This window comes from Gossypium raimondii, chromosome 1 (genome assembly GCF_025698545.1).
Source record: "Gossypium raimondii isolate GPD5lz chromosome 1, ASM2569854v1, whole genome shotgun sequence".
NCBI classification, from domain to species: domain Eukaryota; kingdom Viridiplantae; phylum Streptophyta; class Magnoliopsida; order Malvales; family Malvaceae; genus Gossypium; species Gossypium raimondii.
Window position 1 is genome coordinate 34,483,697 of NC_068565.1, and position 26,716 is coordinate 34,510,412.

Here is a 26,716-nt window from a genome sequence, read left to right on the forward strand (position 1 = left end):
AAAGTTTGGAACTAAGCTATTATTTTTCACAACAAGTCATCCCCAAATCGACTGCCAAACAGAGGTTGTTAATCGAGTTCTGTCAACACTACTGCGGGCCATTATTCGTAAGAATTTGGGAGGAGTGTCTACCTCACATTGAATTTACATACAATCGATCGGTACATTCAGCTACCAAGTTTTCACCATTCGAGGTAGTGTATGGATTTAATCCCTTAACGCCATTGGATTTGTTACCTTTACCTTCTGATAAATTGGTGCATGTAAATGGAAAGAAAAAGGCAGATTGTGTGAAACAATTGCATCGGCGAGTTAAGTATAATATTGAACGAAGAACGGAGCAATATGCTCATCAAGTTAACAAGGGTCGTAAATGAGTGATATTTGAACCGGTGATTGGGTTTGGATTCACATGCGCAATGAGAGATTTCCCGTTCAAAGATGTTCCAAACTTTTACCATGAGGAGATGGACCTTTTCAAGTCTTGGAGAGGATTAATGATAACGCCTATAAGTTAGATTTACCTGGTGAATATGGGGTTAGTGCTACTTTTAATGTTGCTCATTTATCCCTTTTTAATGTAAGTGACGATTTGGGAACAAATCGCCTCGAAAAAGGGGGAATGATGCAACCTTAGCCCAGGAACTTACTACCGAATCTATTGAACTGCCACAAGGGCCAATAACTCGATCACGAGCTAAGAAATTTTGAAATGCAATAGCAAGCTATGTGGAACGAGCTTGGGGAGAGCAAGTAGCCGAATTCGATAGTCGTGCTTTGAACAGTTCAATAGATGTCACTTGCAATTTATTACAAGTTGAAGTTGTTTCTTTTAATTAAACTTATGTTAGTTTAATAAATGAGATGCTAATCAATTAACTCAACTCATCTTAAGTTTTTAATAAATAAGTTAATTATTGAATTTTATTAAATAAGATGCTTATTAATTAATCTAGTTCCTAGGATTACTTATTGATGCATGAGTTAAAATCATTTAATTATGCTTCTTTAATTAAACTAGTTGTTGGAATAATTATTGCATGTGCCTTTAGTTCATTTATTTAAGTAAGTAATAATGTGTGTTATGTTTAATAAGTGTTTTCATGTGTTTAGTAAACTCATTTTAATGTGTTTATTGCGGTGACTTTTCAGCTCATAATTGTTACAATTCAAGGCTGTTATAAATTGAATTAAGTCGTTGTTCAAGTTATTTTTTAGTTACAAATTAAAGGGGTTGTTATAAAGGAGGCTTAAACATCATTAAAGGAGTTCTTAAAGAGCATTTTTATGCTCTTTAAAATTCGGCAGCAACTTTTCTTCTTCCAGCAATTTTTTGTTCATTCAAGAGAATTAATCAAGCCTTCAATTTTTCATTAAGGAGCTGGTTATTAAATTGGTGTCTATTTGGCTGGCCAAGACAACTCAAAAGTCATTTTCAAGCAATCAAAGTCATTCAATTCAGCTGAATTGAAGTGAATTTAATAAATGAGTTATTTGGTTCAAGAATAAGAAAAGACTTGAGTCTTTTATTTCTATTTTTATGGCACATTAAATTGAATGTTTGTGACCATTTGGCTAGCCTATTCAAACACTATAAATAGATGTAATCAGCCTTAGAATGACACTTTTTGCTGAAGATACATGAAATCTTTGAATTGTGAGTTATCCAATTCTTTTTGTTCTGACGGAATTGATTTGACTTATCAAGCTTAGCTTGTGGCGTCTATCCATTTCTTGTTTCCGAACTTATCACTTTCATAGTGTGGTGTTCATCATATACCAAGGTTTCTATCATCCTTGATAGTGGGTCGAGGTTCATCATATACCAAGGTTCCTATCATTCTTGATAGTGAGTCGAGGTCTCTTAAACCGTAATCATCTAAGAGCCATTTGAGATTTGGTCAACAATCAAGTATTGTTGGTTCATTTTCGGCCTTAGTAAATTTATCATTTGTTTTGTTAAGCCTTTATTATTGATTTTCAAAGCCATCTTCTTCTTTCTTTAAGCCTTTTATTTGACATGCCTTTGTTTCTTTGAAATGATCCATTCTTTTACTCAAATTCACGATTGGGCAACATACGACTCGAACCAATCACGAAACGAGTTCGTATCAAAGCGGGTCCTTTCCAGCAATTGGGCTAATTTTGTAAAAGGAAAATGTGTGAGACTTGAAGCAGAGATGAGATGATATTTAAAAGGAATCAGAGCATTTGGTACAGCAGTCTGGATCATTGGGTTTTAAATAAATGTTAAATCTTTTGTTACAGCAGTTGAATAACTGTTTTTTTATAATTTTATAATTCTTTTTGTTTTTTGAATTTTTTAAATAATTCATGTACTTTAAACGAAATGAATTAATTAAACTAATCTAATGATCTAATTAGTTCCAGCATTAATCCAGTTTGTTAACAAATAGTTTTGATATATTGGCATCTTGTGCTGCAAACAATAATTTCATCATTGTAGGAAAAATTAAAAAAGAGAAAACTCAAAACCAGTGGTTTTGCTAGTCTAGTGCCCAATTTTTTATTTTATTTTTTAAAAAATAACAACAGCTGGATTTTATTGAAAATAAAAAGAGAGTACAAGGCAAATAAAGTCTTAAAGCCCAACAAATAAACTAAACTAAATCCAACAAACAATATGCTGGCCAGCTATTTGTTGTAAAAATTTGTTAATAATTATTATATTTTTACATTGTAATAACTTTTATAAATTTTTAACTTTCGACACAATCATAATATATCACATAAAAAAAACACCATTGATTACCCTTAACTATCAAAGGGCTACTTAAATGTATTTTCTCAAGAGAAGAGTGTAATTAGATGAAAAAATCATTGATTCTTTTAGAAAAAAGTTTTGAGAGTGAAATTATTATGGTGAAGAATGCAATTTTATTGTGGATGTGAATTGTGCAACATGGAAGAATTACCTGGAAAATGATGATGATGAGAGTGGAGTGAAAAATGGAAAAGCTTAGAAAAAAAATGAAAATTTCAGCCATGCACATGTATCAATAATAAGTGTTAGGATGGATGGACCTTTTTATAATTGCTAGGAATGTGGTTTCTTTCTTTATAAATCAATTTTTGGTTTTCCTACACTCCAAATTTTGTCAAGAGTGGCCTTTTTTTTTCTTTGTAGGAAAATGACAAGTGTCGAAACAATTGGAAAATTAGGCTACTATTCATGGTTTTGCTGGAGATATTTCCAACGGTGGTGGAAATGATCATGCTGGCAGAGTACAAAGTGTTAATAAAGGTTATGAATGTGATGGGGCATGTCATTCAAAGCAAAGGACCGAGGCTTGCTAAGGCAGATGAGCAAGTTAATGACCCACAAAAACAAATTAACTTCTCATGGAGGATCTAAGTGTTTTATCTAACAAATCCATTGTAACTCGTGTTTTGACCTATATATATCCCCTTACTACCATTGAAGGGGAAATGAAGATGTTGATTGGTTAAATTTCTTTGTTGTGTTTTTTGCAATCTATAATACTTGTGCCCGCAAAGAAAAAGGATGCAATCCTTAAAGTGTGGAAATGCAAGTGTTTTTGTTATTTGGGAACAGTTGGAATCTTTTGATTTCACAATAATAGGGCAGGGTGACCATTTTCGCACACCACTCGGAATTGCCATCATCCTTTTACATTGTTGTTTTGGAGTGTAGAAATCAAGGGTGCGCTGAAAAGAATGCCAAGAGTCCCACAAGCGGCGCATTGATGTACGTTGTGGGCTCCGACTCTTGAAAATAAGGCCTTGAATCTGGAAAAGCATCCGACACGTTAGGCCCACCAACCACTGCTCCCAGCAATAAATTGGGGTTTGGGCTCGGACTTAGGTAATAGCGAGACCCCGCTTTACAGCCGATGCGAGCCGGGTGGGCCGCCACCGATGGCAGTGAGCTTCCCCTGTGATGAATCCTCTGAGGAAAGCGTGAACCGTACCCTACCATGTAGGACATCCCTAGTGGATTATCTCCCAGAATGTAGTTCACCTATATTTTCCACAATGAACTACAATTATTAATTCTGCGGTCCATCTTTATTTTTTCTATTTAGATAAGAAAATGACCCCAAAATCACGTGGGGGTGTGGTCTTTTAATGATCAAGCAATATCAAACATTCCTAGATCAGACATAGTTACATATTCACCATAAAGACAAACTCTAGCCGTTCAATTTGTCTGATTTAGGATATGGTCCCCTGATTTTTAATGGTGATGTCTATAGCTAAATAATTTCACTTTATCGAGATATAACAACAAACAAACAAAGGGTGGTGAAAAAGGATAAAATTGTTACCTGGCGTTTAGCCAACTGTTTGAGAAGGGCAGGGGAGGCTGATCTTTCACCACATGGCACAGCCTTGTTAGCGTGGCTTAGATAATTAGAATAGGCTAGAAGTAGGAAAGACAGTGACGTTACATGCTGCATGTTACTCCCTCCTGCTTTGAAGATCAGCCCACCTTTTTTTTTTCCATCAAGAGAAGAAAAGGGTTAGTTTCTTAATTACCAGAAAACCACCTGGATTCTGCAAAAAAAGCACTTAATTACAAATACAGTTCATCCAGCCTTATACCACATGTGACAAACCTAATCATTTGCTCTTATTCTTTTTTTATAATAGGGTTACTTTTGTCCTTTTTCTCCAGAGATCCTGTGTTTTACGAAAGGAAGGTGAAAGTAAGCATTTTTACCAGGAGAGTATTGAACTTGAGGATGAGTAATCCCAGGCAATATAGAGCAAATAAAACCATCAGCATTTTGCTTGAATGACTCGAAATAGTCAGCTCTTCCCATCAGCACTTCCTGCACACAGACAATACTAATTAACAACTAGATTTGTTTCTTATACGTATGATATACTGAATCCCCTGATATATTACTGCAAAACCCGTAAATCCTAAAGTTATGCACAAAATATTAAATGCATGAATAGAAAGAAATCATGTACATGTTACGGGAATACTTTTTAAGAGTAAGAGGTCGTTAACGAAGAAGTCGTCATCAACTTTCAAGAAAAAGCTAAATGTGAAAGATAATGGGGTTAGCATGGTAGGGAACCGTTGCCCCAGACTTTAGGCACATGCATGTAGCAGTAGCTCACAGAATGGGGACCCACGAGAAAACAGATCTCTAAACTAAGATGCTTAGACTTTGATGCCACCTCCAGTTGAGCACAAAATTGGGTTTATGATTGAGGAAACAAGACACCAACCTTGAATCCAGTCCATCAAAGCACAGTTTTAGCCTCTTTTGGCTCCAAACACTTGGTTCTTTTATTATTTTAATAATTTAAAGAGAACGTCCAGATTGGGTTGTGAATGCACAAATTATGCTTCACATGGAAAGCCAAATTCTATGCTTAGATACATTTAATCATATACCCCTTTTTTCCATGTCACATAATTATTAATCCATTCCCCCATCTTATCTATTTTATATGTTAGAAATTGGTAGTAGCATTTATTTTATACAAAAAAGAGAGTATCGCAATCTAACTTCTCCTTGGTTTAAAACCTGACCAAATGAAATCTAACTTTCTTTTTTTTTCTCGTGACCCGGATTGATAATAAAGCCAAAACTTCACAGCTTGCGAACTGTTTTCAGTTGCTCTAAAAGAAATCTTAAAAAAGAAGAAGGGGGGTTTGAAAATGGGGAATAAAACTCCTCCACAAGATGTGAGGCCCACCAAGAAATATGATCAAAGTTATTCCCCAACCACGTGACACCGAGCCACATTTTCTATCAATTTTTTTCTTGCAAGTGAGAAAAACATCCCACATTCCCCAACAAAAAACACAAGACAAGGAGAATAAAACACTGTAAGTAAATAAATGGATAGGCACACAAACATAGAAGAAAACACACTCAATCCTAAATAATAATAAAAACATTCGTATCATTAATTATAATCATTGAACCTAAACATATATAATCCAGGGATTAATTAAGAGCTTGGGTTTTTTTATTTGTTTAATTTATAGTTTTACCTTGGAAATGAGGACATTAATCCCAGCATGCTTGTTATCCCATCCAAACTCATTAATGGTATCTCCGGCTCTCAAGACCACCTCGTTTTTAACTATGTATTCTCTGTATGCGCGCTTCCTTGAGGCCTTGTGCAACCAAGCCGCTGCCCAAAGCAATTCGTCCTACAAATATATTTTACCTTATCAGCCAGTCAAAGTGATAATCAAACGGTTCATATTATGTGTGAAAAAGACCTATCTCACCTGGTAGCCATTCACGTCGCAGTAAAAAGGGCAGACTGCAGCGTGCAGGCTGCTGCTGTAGGCACCCCGGTGCTTGTCAGCAAAGTTGAACACCTATAGTAAAATTCCATTTTACCATAAACCACGATAAAATCTAGATTTTATTCTTTTGTAATCAAATTAAAAATGCCACCTAATTTCTCTACTGAAATACTACCAGAGCAACAACTAAAATTCATTATTAAACTCACTATTCGAAATTGAGCAATTGACTAAAAACATTCTTGACCCGTGACTCGGGTACATTTTCTTTTTCTTTTTTTTTTTTATTGCGACAAGGTTAGAAATAAAAAATAAACTTCAATATTTTAGTGTCGAATCTTCTAAAGTAAACATTTATAGTAAAAATAATAAAAATATATAATTACTAGTGCGAGTGACAGCGACGTACCCTAACGGCTCGATTGAGGAGCAACCTCGAGTAAGCAGGGTCACGTGACCTAAACACAATGGAAGCAGCAGCCAATGCAGCGGCGGTTTCACCTGCCACATCAGAACCAGGGTGCGCATTGTCGATTTTGTACACCGTGCGAAGCGTGTCCATGTCCTCCGGCCTTTCCCAACAGCTATGATCTGAGTACGCATCTCCAACTTGTACATACACCACTCCAGGCTTTGCCGTTGCTTTCAACAGATAATCCGTCGACCACTTCACCGCTTTAACGGCGTTCTTTAACTCCGGCCCCATGTTCCTCCCGAAATCTATGATACTCCAAGCTAATAGAGTCGTGGTAAACGCCATTGGGAACCCAAACTTTACGTTATCTCCGGCGTCGTAGTAACCTCCCGTTAAGTCCACCTGAAAAACAAAATACACATCAAAAGGCATGAACGATTTAACAGGACTTCCTAGTGTCGTAAAAAAGGAAAATGTAGGATGTGGGAGAAGAGTAGGTACGCCAGCAGTGGAGCCGTCGCGCAATGCCGAGTCGCGGCGCCATTTGACTCGTTGGTCGGGTGGGAGTTTGCCGGATCTTTGGCCTTCGAAAAAGAGAATGCTCTTGCGGAGAGCATCGTGGTAGTCGTGGACGGCTATGATTGGAGTCGGTAATAGGAGTAAAGCAAGTGAGGAGGCGAGAAGTGCAGGGAAAATCCCCGGAAATGAGAACGATTTTGGCGCCATATTTTCCTTTGGGGAGGGGGTGACTGGGCTAGCTTAGTTGGTTGTTCCTCGTAATGCTTAACTGATACTGCAAACCAAAGGGGAAGGCCAACGTGGTATTTTATACTAAAAAAAGTGGCATCGGATTCCAGAGAGTGCACCATTAGGGATATGCCACGTGGAGAGACATGACTGCCAAGTTGGGATTCCAATGCTTGACCGGGTTTATTGCGGGTTGAGGTGATTCGGGTCCGGTAAAGCCCATGAGTTGGGCGGTGAAAATGTGAGGGAATAACGGAGGGCACATGTGGACACCACCGCCTTATTAATGATTGACACGTGGAAAGAGGTAAGAGATGTGTGGAGATGGTGCAGCGAGTGAAATAGGGGGAGAAGTTTTTGCTGACGAATTGGGGGGCATGTGAGTTTCAGTTGGGAACCGGCAGAGAGAGGAACAGAAAATAAACCAGAGAGTTGTTTTAATTTTGAGATCACTTATTATAGGTGGCGATGATGTTGCATTAAGATTTGGTGCAACGTGTGATTAATTGGTAGCTAATATCTTGAGAGCAAACAGTAAAATCCTGGCATTTATTTGCTAGCGAGTGTATTAAGTCCTGTAATGGTTTTAAATTTTAGAAGAATTATGAAATGTCCCTATAAGCAACTCAATAAATTTCGAAAAAGAATGGCTGTGACTAATTTTAATTTCATAATTGCGTAAAGGCGAGCCAAAGCATTCAAACCGCATTGTCCGTGATTGGAAATGTTCATCCCCAAGCCCCAAACTTTAAAAACTAGAATACAACTTTGTGTGATTGCTTGTTAGATTCCTTTTACTAATGTACACACACCTATTTTCGTTTTCTTCAAATAAACACGGGTAAGACTCTAAAACAAAATAATCTTTTTAAAAAAAAACTAAGTTCTTGTATTAAATTCCCGCCACAATAAAACAAGTTAACATTGTAACATCTTATACCCGACTCATTTACTGGATTCGAACACAAGGTCTCATATTGCTTACACACTTAACTAAATTATTCAATCTACTAAAAGCCTCATTTATTAAAATTCCTTCATAAAATAATAACTTTGAATAATACATTTATCGATTGTCATGGAACTTTCAAAGGTAAATTAAAATCTTACATCAATCCACTTAAATAAACAAACACATTGTGGCAGGTACTACTATTTGTCATTGGAAACATGTTTTCTTTTAAAAAGGGTTTCTCTGTATGCATAATATTGCCCTCGATCAAACACCATGGTGCATCCTTAGCTTGGTCCCTCCTGGCATATAGGTTCCACTCACAGACCTGCAACCCAAAACATGTATATAAGTTACCAAGGAACTTTGTGAGTCTCACTCATATTTACCTTTTTACGAAAATGTAGATTCCTTTAACTCCATGAGTTGGGTTTCCCTCTTCGACTATGGCAGATACAATTCTAAATCTTGATTGGCGGATAACCATAAGTCAATTTTTGCACTTAACCATCTTATACTCCTTTCACGGTAACTAATTTACACAAGTCCCTTGCAACTGTACTTAGATGCGTTTCTTAGATTACTACCAAGCAGATTCAATTATTAGAAGATTCATTACATACTCTCGCAATTACCAGAATACCTATTACCTTTATACTTTTGAACCAGCCCATACAAATAGATTTAATGGGGGAAACATAACTCTTTAATTCTTGTAATATAAATTCCAAATGGCTTTCGTATAGGATTCAATAGTTCTCAAGTATGGCAGGCTCTTACACTACCAACATTCCAGATGTCACAAGTTCCTTGTCATGGCAGATCACTATGACGGATTCCACAACTGGTTACTTTGTCGAGTATTCTACTAGAAAATGCCTCGCCATCATATTCAAACATCACACACGGTAGACTAGCATCTCTCCACTTGATCATTACATAATTCATTCCACTGATTTTCAAGATAACAAGCCACAAAGGCTTTCAGAAAGAGGTAGCCACATAGGCTTTCCAGAGAATTCGCCACAAAGGCTTTTTAGAGAATTCGTGTTTATTGTCCCGAATGTCACTTTCGGTGGATGCCATGGGCTTCTTCCACATGGTCTTATACCTTCTCGCCTTCTTAGCATATTATCAAATGATGCCATGGCCATGGACTTCCACAGATTTATCTCATGATCTGCCAGTCTGATTAGCATTATAGTTGCCAAATCGCAGGCTACACAATAAATCTCTTCCTCATCTTTTTACATAACTCAGAAATTGTCAAGCATTGAACTCATATAGCATTGAAGTATAAAATAAGAAATACACACACCGGCAACAATACCATATAGTACACAACTCTATACCATGTTGTACATTATTCACCTCATTACCATATTTGTATATATCTCTCAGAGACATGCATTCACATAATTACATTAATTTCAATCCATATTATCATGGTTTTGTATGTAGTTTTGTGGTTTTATTTTGTCCACATTTTTCATGGTTTTTGTTTTGTCCTTTGGCATATATGTGAGATTTGTCAATATAAGGGTGCCACCAAATTTATTAGGAATCGTCCTCAAAGGGCTTTATCATGATAGATTACAGTGATGGTGATAGATTTAAGATAATGGAGAAGAGGATAGGCCATTTAAGACTTGGCCTTTTGTGCATCAGTGATGCTGTGGGTCTCTTGGGACTTTTGGCAATTTTTTATTGATTGATTGATGCTCATCGTTAGGTTGATTTGATGATGGCGAGGCCAGGACGTAAATTTTAATGATTTCATCAAGTTGATACATCTCTAATTGAATTATGCTATTAAATTCGTCGACTTTTGTCCTTAGTCAAATAGTAGCAACTAAATTTGTTTGGTTAAATTCTACTATTTGTCTTATACTATATGTAAAGTTGTTGATTTAGTTTATATTCTCATATTCTTTGTCCCTATATTTTTCAAAATTTAAAATTTCATTTTGATGTGAACAACAATCGTTAAATCCATTAATTATCTTTTTTCAAGATTATAAAGAAATCATAAGTTGACACAAGATACACATGTGATAATATATTTTTTAATAAGATTTTAGAAACAACAAAATTAATTTAATGAATTTAGTCACTATAATTTAATCAGACTGAAATTTTAAAATTGAAAAATAGAGGGACTACAAATGCTCATATTAAAATAGACAAACTAAATTTAAAAATTATGCATAATATAGAGACTAATAACAAAATTTAACCAAAAATAACCTCTCTTTTTTTCATTTATCAAAAAAGCTAAAAGAAGTTAAATTAAATTATAAATATGTCGGAGGGGCTAAAAGTAAAATTTATTCATTTAATCAACAGCCAAAAACCTGCCTCCCGGCATTGTCGCTCGTTGGCAAATGATGAGCAATTAAAATCTAGGTAGAAGTTCCGAAGGAATTTGAGAAACATTATTAGGTCGTTTGACTTTTGTATGCAATGGCACATGTATTCTCCATTACATGTTCCAACATTTTGGTATCCTACTTCATACCCTTTATTTATTATTATTTTTTCTGTTAGAGTTCAACACAGTATTTCTATTTCCTCATAATTGGCCATTATTATTGAATGTAAATCAATATTCTATTGGAATAGGATAGTGCAACCAAAACAGAATTTTAATAATACTTGACACCATTTTCGATTTCTTTAAAAAGAATAATATTGGTGGATAAGTCTAATGCACCATTGATTAAAAAGAGTAGAGTACCTATAAATATATACTAATAACTTTATTTAAACATAATTAAATAATAATTCATTATAAATAAATATTAACAACTCTCAATTTAAGATCTTGAGCTTGAAAATTTTAAATCTCGACTCTAGGGTTAAGGTTTTAGCAACTATTTATGATGAATTATGTTTAAATAAATTATTAGTATTTATTTATATTGTTTTTATTTAATATTGAAATGTCATGTTAATAATACATCAAATATTATTGTTTTTAGAATTATTTAATTAAAATTAAATTGAATTATAAAGATACATATGATGACTATATAATAGTATTTTATGCGTGTTCAAAAATTTACAGTGAGATATTTTCATAATTAAGATGTAACTAGTCCTCGATTCAACAAAAAGGGCAAGCATGGAAACCAAGGTAAGTCGTGCTGAAATTATGTCAGCTTTGTGTAATTAAAGATAACATCAATCTTGAATGTTGATGAGATTAGGTCATAATCCCCCGCTAATTCAGAAGCAATCTTGTCAACATGGTCAAAGATCCAATAATGGCAAAACTTTGGAGGTCACCAAAAAAAAATAAAAGCCAATAAGGAAGGCACTTAAACTCAGAAAAGAAAGCAAAGGGAAGGGCAAGTATTTCGGTAATCAATGAGTGATGCCATGTGCCTCATCTTTGGGCATTATCCAATCCAAAAAAAACCAGGGAGTGGGAGTGGGGGGACCTATTGGGTTTTGTCGATAAGGCTTTTCATCTTTTAAGCAAATTATTTTTGCTTGTATTGAAGATAAGATATGGGGCTGGATGACAATGGCAATAACGTGATTCTAACCAAATAACCCAAAGATTTGATTCGATAACCTAAAAATGCACATCCTTCTTTGGCATGCTTCATCTATATGATTAACATGAAAAATCACACATAATTTTCCACCTTAAAACTCTTAAAACACAAACTATGAATGAAATCACCTCATCTCATCCGTCTTTATACTATTAAATAAGATTAAATAAAGTTAAAAACTTTTAAATTTTAAATGTGTAAATTGAAGCTCATTATCTACAATTGCAATATATAATTTTTTTTTTACCGTGTGATTAAAATTTTGAAAAAGATAAAACTAAAACGAAAATTAAACTCAAAACTTGTGACGTATAAAAAAACACAAACTATGCTTTTCAGATTTCAACCTTGGAATATGTAAATTTAATCCATAATATTTTTTAAATTTTATTCCCTCTCCATCCATTCAGAGAAAAACTATAGGTATGGAATTTCTTTTATAAATTTGTTTCCTCCAAGATTAAACATATTTAATGCCCTGCAAACTCTCTGAGCCAATTTCTATTCTTACAAATATTTTCCTTTTTCAGTTTTCGAAAACTCAGATGGAGAAAGGCAATTTTAGTCCACTTTCAACAGTGTAATTCTATCTTTTTTACCAATTTGTATACCTGTGTGAGATAAATAAGCAGAGAAATCAAAAAAAAAAAAAAAATCAACAATTGAGTTTTACAATCAGTTGAGATTGTTTTAAAAACAAAATCTTTCCTCCGAACAGCAATATGGATGGGAAGAAATGAGGCGAGAAGATGCTACAATACTTCTGGAAAGATTTATTTAGAAAAATATATATTAGTTGGCAATGACATAGAAAAATATTCTTTAAAGTCATTATATACAACCATGCCTCTCCTCATCTAAATTAAGAGTACAGGTGCATTCCCTCGGTTTGTTTCTTTATGGCAATAACCAAATAAAGCCAAATTTAAAGACTAACCAAACCGAAATAACCGAACTGAACTTCATCAGTTCGATTAGGTTTATTCACATGGCTTAATACAAACAGTCCCAAACTGGTAAAAAAAAGAGACCAAAAATAGCAATTGTGAAGTGCAAATTATACTCATCAAATAAACTTTGTAACCCAAAAGCATCCCCTCTTGGCTCTAATCCCTAGAGGGTGCTAACAACCAATGACTGTATGATGCTCAAATCTACAATATTACAACAACAACTTGATTTGTCTATTTACAAACACGAATTACAGAAAAATCAACAAATTTATCCATAAAAAAAGAAAAATACTATCATGGTTCAGGACCCCTTCCATTTCTAACAAACAATAACTTCTCAATCCTAGCAATAAAAAGAGCTTAGACATATGTATGATTAAGCATGAAAGCTTCCATCCATTCTGTACATATTGAAGATGAAAAATAATAAAAGCTACTATGAGTATGATTGCACTCATACTTAGAACAATTCAATGGCATAGGAAAAGAGTGTCATGAACCAATTTGAATCATTTTAGTAAATAGTTCGGAGCTAACACCAATAGTAGTGAAAAGATAGGCAAAATGCTCATTCTAATTACTCAAGCAGTCCAAAGAAAAAACAAAAACAACAGTTTAATATCAGAAACAGGTCAAAAACAACAATGTGGCACAAACAATCCAACAAAAACAACTAATAACAGTTTAACTACACATGCAGTTCAAAAAACCAAATATTCCAAATACAAAAACAACAACTAGCAACAGTTTTCACTAGTTTGAAAAACAACAAATTGATAACCATAAACACTCCAAAACTTCCAAAGCAACTAGCAATTCCAACAAAGGTGCAAAGATGCACATCCTAATCATGATCAACTGTAATCCTGGACAAATCTGAAAATGTCCAAAAACAACAAATAAGATAACAAGCTTAAAATATAACTAAGTCTAAATTGTTCAGCAAATAAGATAATTACCAATATCAAATTTGTCCTGTAATGTCACTTCTTCTTGGAGAGCATTCGGGTCCAATTGTTCAATTGCATAACCAATCTTGAGTACAAAAAAGGGCTTGCACAAGCTTAGGAGTCAAAGAACTCCTACTAGATTGTCCACTTTTTTCAACTTGCTCAACTTGATGGTGCGACAATGGCTTATATTCATTAAAAAAATCTGCCAATGCCACATTCAACTTTTTCATCAAAGCGTTGGTTTGGTCACGAGAGTCCATTTTCAAGAATGCAAATTGCTCATATCTAATTTTCCTCCTAGGATCAAACATAGAAGTAACATATTCATTCTTTCAACATTACCCCAATACTTATAAAATTTATCTTGCATTCTTTTTTATCATCGAATTGAACTCAACATTAGGATTTTGTTGTCATTCTCGTAATTCAGTTTCAACACCACGAATTTCATTAAGAAATTCATTTCCAGTGACATAAGAAGACCTTGAAACTTTCAAAGTGAGGTTATAAAATCTTTTCAAAAAACGACATAACCTTTTAGCATTTTTCCAATCCCTTTGATTCGACACTCCATCTCCCATCAAGAGCTCACCTTTATAATACAGATCAACATTATCAAATGCTTCAAAAGATCTTTCAAACTTTGAAGCTTGTTCTAACTCAAGTAGGTAGAATTCGACCTAGTGCCAACATCAAGACACAACAAGCTCTTACTTTCAATATGTGCATCTTTAACACGTTCTTTAAACTTTGCCAACCTAGAGGGACATTGTCTTATATATTTCACTGCCCCTCTAACACGAGCTACCAAATCATTCATTTCTTTTAACCCATCATTAACTATGACATTAATGATATGTGCAATACATCTCATATGAAGATATTTGCCTTCAACAACAACAGTTAGATTGTATTTTTTCTTTAAGAATGACATGGCAATATCATTCAAACTAGCATTATCAACAATCACAATCATAAATCTATTTCAATCCCCCAATGTCGCAAACATTTATCAATTGTCTTTCCAATTGCCTCACCTTTGTGACGAGAAATGGGACAAAAGTTTAATTTTTTTTTTTTGCTAACTTCCAATTATTGTCAATAGAGTGAGTCGTAGTGCACATATAATTTATTATTTGCAATGAATTCCATGTGTCAATGGTAAGGCATATTCTACTCAAATTTGAACTTAGGTCCACATAAAGTTGAAAGACATCTCTAGAAGTTGTCTATCTAGAAGGCATGCAAAACCTAGGACATGCAACTTCCATTAAGTTCCTAAATCCCCATCCTTCCACTAATATCATCATGACTAAAGCTCTCCTAATGACATTTTGATCAAATTTCCAATCACTTAAAGACCCATCTCCTGGTTGCGAGACTAATGTTGTTTGTGTAGGATCACCACTAGTTAGAGGTCAGTTAGCGCAAGTAATCATAAGGGGTTTTAGTGCATTTGTCCCATTTCTTTTTAGTGTCAGCATAAAATGTTAAAGTATAACCTAAGAAGGTTTAATACTTGAAATGCATATACTTTTTCATTCAACAATCATAATGGCTCGATACATCATTTATAGCAGTAGCTGAGGAGCTGTTAGTTTCTTTACCAGAATAACTACTAACAAACTAACTACTATCTTAATTGTCAACTGACTATATTTGATATATTCTAACATTCTCCTGGTTGTCAAAATCTTTTGAAATTGAGTTGTTTGTTGTGACTCGAAGAGCTTGCCGAAAATCAGAAAAGTGTTTGGGGGGAACTGGTTTTGTAAGAACATCAGCAATTTAGTTGACTGATGGCACATAGTTGACTTGTAGCAGACCATCAAGAACATTCTCTCGAACAAAGTGGTGGTCGATCTCAACATGCTTGACTCGTGCGTGATGAGTTGGATTTGCTGCCATAGAAACAGTGGAGGTGTTATCACACCAGACCACTGGCGTTTGTTCAACAGACACCCCTATTTCCTTTAACAGTTGTTGAACCCACACCAGCTCAGAGACGCAATTGGTCAAGCTACGATACTCAGCTTCAGAGGACGACCTGGAGACAACGGCCTGCTTCTTTGAGCACTAGGCTATCGGGTTAGGCCTCAAGTACACCACGTAGCCTGTAGTGGAGCGTTTGTCTTCAACTGAAGATGCCCAGTCAGCATCAGAGTAGCAAGTCAACCGAAATTGTCCCTGTGTAAAAACTAACCCATGTTCCATAGTGCCCACCAGATAGCGTAGCACTCGTTTAGCTACCTTCCAGTGAGATTCACTAGGAGAGTTCATATAATGGCTGAGTTTGTCAACACAGTAAGAGAGATCAGGCCGTGTAATGCAGAGATATTGAAGCATCCCAATAGTGCTGCGATAAAGCGGACCATCAATAGGCTTTTGACTATCGGAAGTGACAGTAAGCTTAGGGAGACTAACCATAGGTGTTGGAGTGGGAGCTGCACCTGTTATACCTGTCTTCGATAGGATCTCTTGCACATACTTCTTCTGACTGAGGAACAAGCTGTGATTGGTGTACTATACATCAATGCTGAGAAAAAAATTGAGAGATCCCAAGTCTTTGAGGGCAAATCAATTGTGAAGTTGACTTATCACACTGTCAATATCTGCACTCGAACTGCCTTTGAGAACTATATCATCAACGTAAGCCATGAGTAGTATTTGGCTATTACCAGTAACTCGAATGAACAGGGACGGGTCAGCTTTAGACGCATGAAAACCTAATTGGCTGACCAAAAATTGTTTAAGCGTGTAAAATCATGCCCTTGCAGCTTGCCGCAGCCCATATAAGGCTTTGTTCAGTTTGCATACTAACCGCTGGTTTTTGGGTTCTGACACTTCAAAACCAGGTGGCTGGTCCATGAATATGTCCTCAGATAGTTCACCGTTTAAGAAGGCGTTGTTCACATCGACTTGCCTAAGAGGCCATCCCTTCATTACGACAACAGCGAGAACTGTTCTCATGGTGACTGCCCGAACCACTGGGCTAAACATGTCTCGGAAGTCAGTCCCTGCATGCTGAGAGTAGCTATTGGCTACCAAACGAGCTTTATAGTGATCAACAGTACCATCAGCCTTTTTCTTGATTTTAATTAACCACTTACATCCAACGGTGCGACGATGTAACGGTAACAGACATAGACTCCAGGTGTTGTTGCGGACAAGAGCTTCTAGCTCAGCATGAACCGCATCACGCCAACAAGAGTGTGTCATAGCTGCATGAATACTAGTTGGTGTATCAGGTGCCTCACTCATACAGCTTAAGTAGGCTTTTGGCTTGAATATGTCAGCTTTGCTGCGGGTATTGGATGGGAGTTTTGTGGTATTGGGCATGGAGGTAAGGGACTTGTGGAGACACTTGGTGAGGGTAGAGGGTTAGTGAGGACAGGAGATGTGGACTGCATGTTGAGTTGGACAAAAGGAGTTGAAATGGGCAAAGTGGACATAGCGGGTGATGTAAAAGGAGTGTTACCTTGAGTGGTGGGTGAGTAATTATTGGGAGAGCACGGGCTGGAATTTAGAATGAGCAATTTGGAGCTAGTTGACTGACGGTTGTTGGTTGGAGGAGAGTGAGTGGCGATAGTCTTAAATGGAAAGTTGTTTTCATGAAAGGTGACATGGCGGGTGATGTATATTCGGCCAGTGCCATCTCGACACCGATATCCTTTGTGAATGAGAGAGTAATCGATGAAGGTACAAGGAGTGGAGCGAAACTGGATTTTGTGAGGGTTGTACGACCTTAGATTAGGGAAACACAGGCACCCAAAGGTTTTGAGAAAGCTATAATTAGGCTTGGCTCGATGAAGTTTTTCAAAAGGAGAGATAAAATGTAGGGGAGCAGAGGAGAGTCTGTTAATGAGGTAAATGGCGCAGCTAAAGGCATCACTCCAGTAAGACATTGGCATGAAAGCATGCGCAAGCATAACAAGACCTGTTTCAACCATTTGTCGATGCTTGTGTTCGATAATTCCGTTTTGAGCTTAAGTGTAGGGACAGGTGAACCGGTGAACAATGCCATGTTGAACAAGATACAGCCTGAGAGACTGAAATTCACCCCCCATCCGTTTGCAATGTTTGTAGTTGAACTCCAAAGGTGCGCTCTACTTGTCTGTGAAACTGAAGGAAAACTGTCAAACTTCAGACTTCTTGTGCAAAAAATAAACCCACGAATATCTGGTGCAGGCATCAGTAAAAATTACATAATAACAAAAACCATTTGAGATAACTGGGGCTGGCCCCCAAACATCAGCAACAACCAATTGTAACGGAACAGAATACTGAGATATCGATGGAGAGAACGATTGTTTGTGCTCCTTGCCTAGGTGACATGCAACACAGAAAAACTCATCTTTATTCACATCAAATGACAAGTTACAATGCTGTAAAGCCTTGAGCAACACATTTTTATAAGGATGTCCTAGTCTAGAGTGCCACACGCTCAGAGGAGTAACACTTTTTGCTGTAAAACAGTGTGCTGTGGGCATTGTTTGAAACTTTCTGAAGCCATCATTCAAATGAAACTTGTAGAGACCATGTTGAACTGATCCTCATAGAAGTATCTCCCTGGTCCTGAGATCACGTACCTGACATTGTGACGGTAGGAACTCAAACATCACTTGGTTGTCTCTGGTGAACTTAGGGTGAGTTTGGATGGGAGGTGCATTTACCTGCGGTTAGTGTAAAAACAGCGGTGGCAGTGAGATTAGATACTGTAGCGATACTGTAGCGTGAGACAAAAAGTAAGTTAAACGCACCGCACCGCACCCAATTGCCCATCCAAACTCACCTTTAGATACAGACAGTAAATTTTTAGTAACACCAGGGGTATATAAAATTGACTTCATGTGAAGTGGTCGTGCCTTAGTGATAAAGGAGGACTGACTAGAGCAAATAACAGGAAGAGAACTACCATTTCCAACATACACCATACCTGGTCCATTGTGCGAGGGATTTTCTCCAAGAGAGGCTGCTGAGTGAGTGAGGTGGTGTGTGGCCCCAGAGTCAGGATACCAAGCAGGATCCCCTACAATGTCGAGTGTAGCAATTAACGCCTGTGGAGAAGAAACAGCAGATGCAGATGGAACCACGTGTTGTGTAGGATGACTCATGTATGAACTAGTCCAGGGATTCATAGGTTGTGACAGAAGAGACCAGTTGGGGGAAGGTTGAGTCACTAGTGACATGGCTGACATAGAGGGCGGTGTCCATGGAGAAGAGCCAGGTGTAAGCATGCAGACATTTGCTTACGGAGGGGGTCTATAGTTGTTGCTTTTGTAAGACGCGTCAAATCGATGATAGCATCGATCAACCAAGTGTCCAGTTTTTCCACACAGATGGCATTCAATACGAGCCCCAGATGATCGTCCACGCCCACGACCCCTAGAGTTTGACGCACGATACGTTGGCACGGAAGTATCAGTGCTGGGTTGTGCAGGTTGTTGCGAAACCAGGTTGGCAGAACTAGGAGTTTCGGCCAATATAACCTGTTGTCTAGCTTCTGCATCCAGTAGCATCGTTGTGACACCCTAAACGGTGTAAGCATGTTGACCAGCAAGAATGATTGAAACAATGGGTTCATACTCGAACGATAGTCCATTGAGAATAGCAGTGATATGTTTATGGGCACTAATGGCCTCTCCACAGCTAGCAAGGTTATCACAATAGGACTTAATTTTTAGCAAAAATTCTTTCATAAACATATCACCTTTGCGTTGTGAATGTAATGCTCGACGATAAAACATTAGTCGAGACGTAGTTCTGCTACCATACAAGTTTACAATAGAATTCCAAATCTGAGAACTAGTAACAAGTCCAATGAGATGAGGAAGAACATCAGGGCTTACCGACGATAAAAGCCATGAAGCAAGAGCACTATCTTGTTGCTCGAACTTAACGAATTCAGCATTTTCTTGCAGCACCCCATCATCATCTGTGATCATCGAAAGGGGTGGTATTGTGTTAGAGTCAAGAAACCGTTGCAGTTTGTGAGCTTTAACTGCTAACAAAACCTGTTGCCTCCATAAGAGATAGTTGCAATCATCAAGAAGTATACTCACTTTCTTGGTAGAGAAAAACTTGCTATCAAGAATACTATTCGCAAGTGTCGACACCACCGTTGGAGCAGCTGAGTGAGCAGCAGAAGGACTCGATGGCGAATCCATGCAACATAAAGAACTGAACAAAAAACTTAACATAGGAAAGCCAGGAAAGAAGAAACCTCTGATACCGTGTTAAAGTATAACCTAAGAAGGTTTAATACTTGAAATGCATATACTTTTTCATTCAACAATAGTAATGGCTCGATACAACATTTATAGCAGTAGCTAAGGAGCTGTTAGTTTCTTTACCAGAATAACTACTAAAATACTAACTACTATCTTAACTGTCAACTGACTATCTTTGATATATTCTAACATAAAACTCTTTCCGATAATAATTACATCTAGCTTTGATACCACCGTCATCATTGTTGAACTTAGTAAAGTGATTTAATACCTTCAATCTCCCAGTAGTTCGCCTTCATTTTGCTCTAGCTTTGGTCCCTTTGGAGCTTACAGCAGCAACTTTAGGATATGTTCCATCATGTGTGACTTCTTGAAAATGAGGAGCTAGCTTTGTACATCATTAATAGGGCTACCATGACTTTCATTCATTTCCCTTGACATCTTCAACAAAAAAAGTTCAATTAATTCATTTTTTAAGATGGAATAAGAAAGACAAGTTATATAATTTTAGATTAAAGAATGAAATTAAATTAATATTTTATTTGATGGCATTCCAAAATATAACTATATTACACAAAATGAAATTAAGATAATCTAAAAAATACACATTTTCCTGCATTTTCTCAGCACCCAAACAAAACAGCAGAACCACCACCCAATAGAAAACATGAATGTTAAATCATTACCAAACATTACAAAGAAAAACAATTGTGGCTTGTAATAAAAATCAAAGATGATATGAAGAACATGGTAACAACAGATCTTCTTCATACAAAAAAAAAAAAAAATTAAACCACTTCATTTCAGCTTATGAAACAAGTGTGTTAATCATCATAACACCAGTTATTAGTTCAACAATAAAAGAAAGATCAAAATGAAACTAAATTTAAAGACCAACATAGAAACAAGAAATACCAAAATACAAAATTCACATGTATTAACTTTAAAACCTAAGTTTTCGAAAGGTCAGTTCTCAAAAGGCAAGAATACAGCTACCAAAGTCTCAAAGATCTCATCACTATTCTATCACATAAAAGAAGAAGAAGAAGAAGAAGAAATATATATATATATATATATATATATATTTATTTAAAAAAAGTAACCCACATGAAAATCAAAGTGTCGTTAGTTGATTAATTTTATTTTCTATTTAAAAAAAAAGAACTTTGATTACCACTAATATAACACATTATTACTATCCAATCAAACAAAAAATAAAATAAAACAAGGAGCAAAAATTACATTTTTACAGCTAAAAGCAAAAGGCAAAGATAACCCAGAAACAAAAAAACTTACTCAGGGCTGTCGAGTTGAGTAACAGGAAATAATAATTATTCGATAGTTGGTGACTGTGAAGGAGGAGCTGGTGGCGATGTAAATGGTGTTCGGTTTTGGGATAGGGCCCGGTTTAGGGTTTTTATTTTATTTTATTTTATTTAAATTAAAATATTTATGATTTATTTTATGTATATAGATTTAGAATCAAGTTCAATCGAATCGAGTCGAATCGAATCAATTGAGAAAAAAATTGAATTAATCGAGTTGACGAGTTATATTTTATCATTTTAACTCAATTTAAAATTTTTTAAAATAAAATCGAGTAAAATAAAATTCAAGTCGAGTCCAAGTTAAATTAAGAAATTAAATATATCAAATTAAAATATTGTTGTATAACTAATTACATGTTAAAACCATATATTTTTGAAAACTTTTCAAAGTAAAAAAAGAAGAAAAAGATACTTTAGTATAATAAACTTAAATCATTATTTAACTTATTTAGGTACTAAAATTATTATTTTAGAAATTTTTAAAATTTTAACTTTCTTTACATATCTTTTAGAAAATTTTTAACATTTTTTATAATTTTTAAAAATAAAATTTGAAATTTTATAAATATTTTGAATTTTAAAATTTATTTTAAATTTTTAAAATTATTTTAATTTTTTGTAATTTTTGTTGAGAAAGAGATCAATTTACTCATTTTTAAAATTGACAGGGACCAAAAGAGTGTTTACACCAATCTATTATTCAAATTATTCAAGTTATCCGGATTGTAAAATTCAACTTGACTCGAACTCGAATTACTTATTTGAGTTGACTCAAATAACTCGATTCGATTAACTCAAAAATTGAATTTTTTTTATTTTTTTGAATTGAATCGAGTTTTGGTGCACCCCAGTATACATTAATAAAATTATAATTAAATTATTTATAAAATTGGAATTATAAATTTTTACTTATTAATTTGGGTTTGGGTTTTATTTTTATATTTGGGATGGGTTTTAGTTTATTTAAAAGTATTTGAATTATAAAACTATGTTTTAATGTTTAAAACAATTAGTTTCTTTAATTATTTCAATTTAAATGATCGAAATTAAAATAACCATTCAAACCCACATAAGTAACTAAATAAACATAAATATTTACTACAATTAAAAACATTTAGTTATGTATCTTGTAAATTTGATCAATTATAATTTTCAAAGTAATTGTGGAGCTTATGTAAACTTATACTCTGACATCACGTTTGGTTCGTTGTAATGGAATAGAGCTGTAATGAAATAGAGGCGTAATAGAATAGAGGCGTAATAGGTAATCCTTTTGTTTGGTTAAATGGAATGGAATAGAGCCATAACAGTGTTCTTATGTTTGGTTGAATGGAATAATGTTATAATAGCATAAGAAAAAAAACTAAAATGACTAGAATACCCTTAGCAGAATATCTCTAAGAAGAACATTTTAACATTTAACCGTATTTTTTGACAACAATGTTACAAATTTAACATTAACAAACCGCATTTTTCTTTAAACAATTTTAAAAGCACTTTCAATCATAATAACATGGAATAATTAGTACTTAAGCTCGATTTGAACTCAACTTGAGACACCCAAAACTTCATTTAAATTTCTTAAAATGCTAAAATATTAAAAAATTTCACCATACAAGTAATTTATCCAGCATTTTAGTTAATTTTAATTAGGATTATTATTTGGTACCACAACCAAAATTTTAAAATCAACATGTGTCTCATTATTTATTTTTATTTTAAATGAAAATTAAGAATAAAGTGATAGTTTCTCAACTTCAATGTGGATTTGAAAATTTTTTACCACTAATATATTGAATAATTGTTTTTTAATCAAGTTGTTTAGTTGATTATATCTAATGATCCAATTTTTATTCTATAGGCTTAGACTGCCTCATTAGACAGTCCCATTTGACAAAGGTATCAAAAAACCTATGTCATACAATTGTGACGAAAATGGATATGTCAAATACTTTTTTAAGGTTTTCCATGTCCCTGGAGAGTCAAATACAATTCTATATCACAGTATTCTAGGCAAATACAATTCTCCTTTTGATGAGCTGAACTATCAATCACAATGGTTACTCTATGTTCATAGAATCAAGCTGTACAACCCAGTACTTAACAGTAGTCCTTGGTTACAGAACAACTATTAACATTCAAGATTAAGAAAGAACACTTCAAATCAACCAAACTATTTAAATATTCTTAATGATAAAATGCAGTGTCCCGACTAAGCCTTTTGTCAAATGATATTACCTTGCTACCAAGACATAGCTAAATCTAATTGACTTTAAAAGAAGCAATGCAGCTTGTGATGGAACAAGCAAAAAAATTGTTATTAATACCTGAACTAGACGTTTACCAGCTAATGCCTGAGTAGTGATCCTCTCCTCAAGTAATGCCTGCATATAGACATTGGTCCGAATTTAGAAAATCATACAAGATAGAGAAAAGATATATTATGAGGGAGCAGGCGAAATACAGTCCTAGTTAAAGAAAGCCACCTTCATACTATCAGGAATAACTCTAGACTAACCTGGTTACATCTTTTTGAAAACAAAAGATGTGGCAGTATCTTAGGTTTGTCTAATGGCCTAATATAACAGAAGCAGTCCCATCTGTTTATAAATTCACATTTAGAATAGCCTATCCACCAAATGAAAATTCTTATTAATCTCCACAGTTCACTAAATAAACCATCTTCACTCTTGAGAATTCAAAATACTTAACAAGGACTTTCCTCTCTGTAATAATAAAGTTTCTAACAGTATAGGCTCTATCAGAAAAGAAAGATTAGAATGGGAAGCAGAACCATCACCAACATTGGATCTTTGCTAAATGTGAATATGAATAGGTGTCTCCTCCATTTGCTCAAATTTTAGCAATTTGAGATAGATTTATTTACTAAAACAAATTTAACTCACCTACAAGCTTCATGTGCTTTACTAGTTAAAGCTGGAGGCATAAAAGTAGAATAAGAAAGCACCCATACCTTGTGATCAAATTCAGACATCTTTAGAACTATGGGTATTACTAGTTACAGGTACCATTACTTAATAAAAATTAAGTTCAATTAATTGCTTAAATGCATAGCCCCTGAATTAAGAAGAATATAGAAGGCTTGTATGTGAATACATGGCAATATGACAGCATAAAAAATGAAAAATGTTTGGCTCTTCAACAAAAGCAACATGTACAACTCACAGGATTTAAGTGGATCATTGTACATCTTACGATATGCTGGTTTTGATACCCTATCTTGATACGTGCAACAAATGGACACTTAAATATAAACAAATGATACCCTATCTTGATACATACAACACATGGACACTTAATACAAACAAATGATTTATAGCTACTTGTGCTTCATCTGGAGGTATTTTTATCATATGCTGGTTCTGTAATCTTACTTTTACCTTATCTGTACAAAAGAAATTTAGGGATTCAATAAAATTAAGACATTCAGAGGCTGGAAGGATGTAATCAAGAACAATGGAATTTTGAACAATGGAAGCTCTTCCAATGACATGTCGATTTTGGACAACACTTTACACTTAAACAAAGAGACCGTTGTGAGTAGAGGTCCTCTGAACCGATAGCCGATTGGATCCTTTGCTGTCTGTTCTGAAAAGAGATACTCTAAAGTTACCCCCCATAACTCAGTGTGAAGATGATTGAGTAGCCGTACACTAACAGCTATAGGAGGCTACTATGGGTGGTGGGGGCCAATCCCAAGGGGAAGAAGGGCTGAGACATTATAACTAATGAAACAAAGAAAAACATGGATGATGGAGGATCTAACCACCTTCGGCCCTATTTGTCAAGAATTGATGGATCATTTGCTGTCTGTTCTGAAAAGAGATACTCTAAAGTTACCCCCCAAAACTCAGTGTGAAGATGATTGAGTAGCCTTACACTAACAGCTATAGGAGGCTACTATGGGTGGTGGGAGCCAATCCCAAGGGGAAGAAGGGCTGAGACATTATAACTAATGAAATAAAGAAAAACATGGATGATGGAGGATCGGCCCTATTTGTCAAGAATCGACAATGCTGGAAAGATTAGACCATGCACCCTAGGCCTACCACCATTTCATTTACTTGTCTTTGCCATAACTCCAAAGTATTTGAGCAAGTTACTGTTTGTGTAGAAAAGTGAAAAGAAACTCAAGGGAAGGATGATGTGTTTGATACCAGAAATGGTGATGCTTTCATGTTATAGAAGACAAAAGTCAAATCCAACAAGTCCCCTCAACGGTTACAAATCTTGCCAGTTGCCAACAAAAAACAGACCGAAAGGGGCCAGCATATTCAATACACAACATGGTGAAGGATTCACAGTCCCCCTCCACCAATCAGAGCTATCAACACACAGTACCCTTCATTTCAGTTTCTGTTTGTGCAAAACTAAGCATTTTCATTAAAATCAATCAAGAAACCAATGCAATTGGTAAAAGCAAACACTGTTTTTTACAAGTTTCAGACAAAAAGGAATTCAAAACATACCCAGAAAGGATAGAGATCAAGGAAATCTTGAGACCTAATCAAGAACCAAACAAGAAAGTCAAAACAACAGCAATTTGCAAGGTTTGAAGTTAAAGAAACACCCCCACTTACAGCCAACCTTGTTAGAATTTTGAGATCAAAAACAAAATAAGTGAATAAAATATATATAAAGAAGATGAGGAAGACTGCTCACTTATCTGATGAAGCTGGTATTTCCGAATCTCTTAAAGCCCTAGTTCCTGCTCGAAAGCGATGAACTTGTGTGGCTGGTCCTCCAATTTTTTTTTGCAGTTACCTTCAGGAACAAAAGAAGGAAGGAAAATGTAAGGGGCGGTTCTGTTTGATGTTGGGAGGGAGAGGGTGGAGGTGCCTTTAGGGTTGGGAGGGTAAAACAGGGCAGATGAAATCCGGAGAACCAAAACGGAAGCAAAACTGAGCTTTCCTTCGGTAATAGAAAGCAGCAGATTTTAGGAATAGCGGCGTAATGTAATAAGCCAGTAATATGGCATTACACCCGACCAAAGGATGGAATAAGTGGGGCCCACGAAATAGGGTTGTAATGGCATACCCATTACAGCGAACCAAACAGCACGTGAGTGATTTTACTCTGAATGATTTTAACCAAGTAACTAGAAGTGACAAGTTCCAATTAGGAAAACATTATACAACTTTTTTATTTTTAGTTGTATTTAGATGTTCTTTATAGTTTTGGTTTGCTTTAGTTTTAAGAATATTATTTTCATTTCATTCTTATTAATTTAATAAATTTAATGAATATTTAAAATTAATAAATTAGAAAATATAAGGCTATATGGACTCA

The 26,716-nt window shown here is 35.3% G+C and overlaps 1 protein-coding gene and 1 long non-coding RNA gene across 11 annotated transcripts; both read right to left on the reverse strand.

Annotated features, from left to right (window-relative positions):
• Positions 1-3,541: 3,541 nt before the first annotated feature.
• On the reverse strand, positions 3,542-7,489 carry LOC105785674 (endoglucanase 8). The gene is made up of 7 exons (XM_012611793.2): positions 7,182-7,489; positions 6,675-7,082; positions 6,245-6,337; positions 6,002-6,163; positions 4,706-4,817; positions 4,311-4,474; positions 3,542-4,003 (listed from the first exon to the last, which is right to left on the reverse strand). Exons 1-7 carry the CDS (start codon positions 7,404-7,406, stop codon positions 3,680-3,682), a joined length of 1,488 nt encoding a protein of 495 aa, XP_012467247.1. The 5' UTR covers positions 7,407-7,489; the 3' UTR covers positions 3,542-3,679.
• Positions 7,490-15,336: 7,847 nt separating this feature from the next.
• LOC105786980 (uncharacterized) lies at positions 15,337-26,433 on the reverse strand. 10 transcript variants are annotated; one of them, XR_008197794.1, is made up of 8 exons: positions 26,090-26,432; positions 25,897-25,930; positions 23,734-23,790; positions 20,350-20,519; positions 19,911-20,028; positions 18,785-19,783; positions 18,522-18,640; positions 15,337-18,437 (listed from the first exon to the last, which is right to left on the reverse strand). It is a non-coding gene; the product is annotated as an uncharacterized LOC105786980 (long non-coding RNA). The 10 variants fall into 10 exon arrangements; XR_008197792.1 differs by having other exon boundaries at positions 18,522-19,783; positions 26,090-26,433; XR_008197787.1 differs by having other exon boundaries at positions 15,337-18,640; positions 26,090-26,430.
• Positions 26,434-26,716: the final 283 nt, after the last annotated feature.

Excerpts from the sequence above, each read along its gene's own strand:
- LOC105785674 (XM_012611793.2), bottom strand. The coding sequence starts at position 7,406 with ATGGCGCCAAAATCGTTCTCATTTCCGGGGATTTTCCCTGCACTTCTC. Across the intron at positions 7,083-7,181 it reads GCGACGGCTCCACTGCTGGC|GTGGACTTAACGGGAGGTTA; the intron begins GTACCTACTCTT and ends TTTGTTTTTCAG. Across the intron at positions 6,164-6,244 it reads GCGACGTGAATGGCTACCAG|GACGAATTGCTTTGGGCAGC; the intron begins GTGAGATAGGTC and ends ATATATTTGTAG.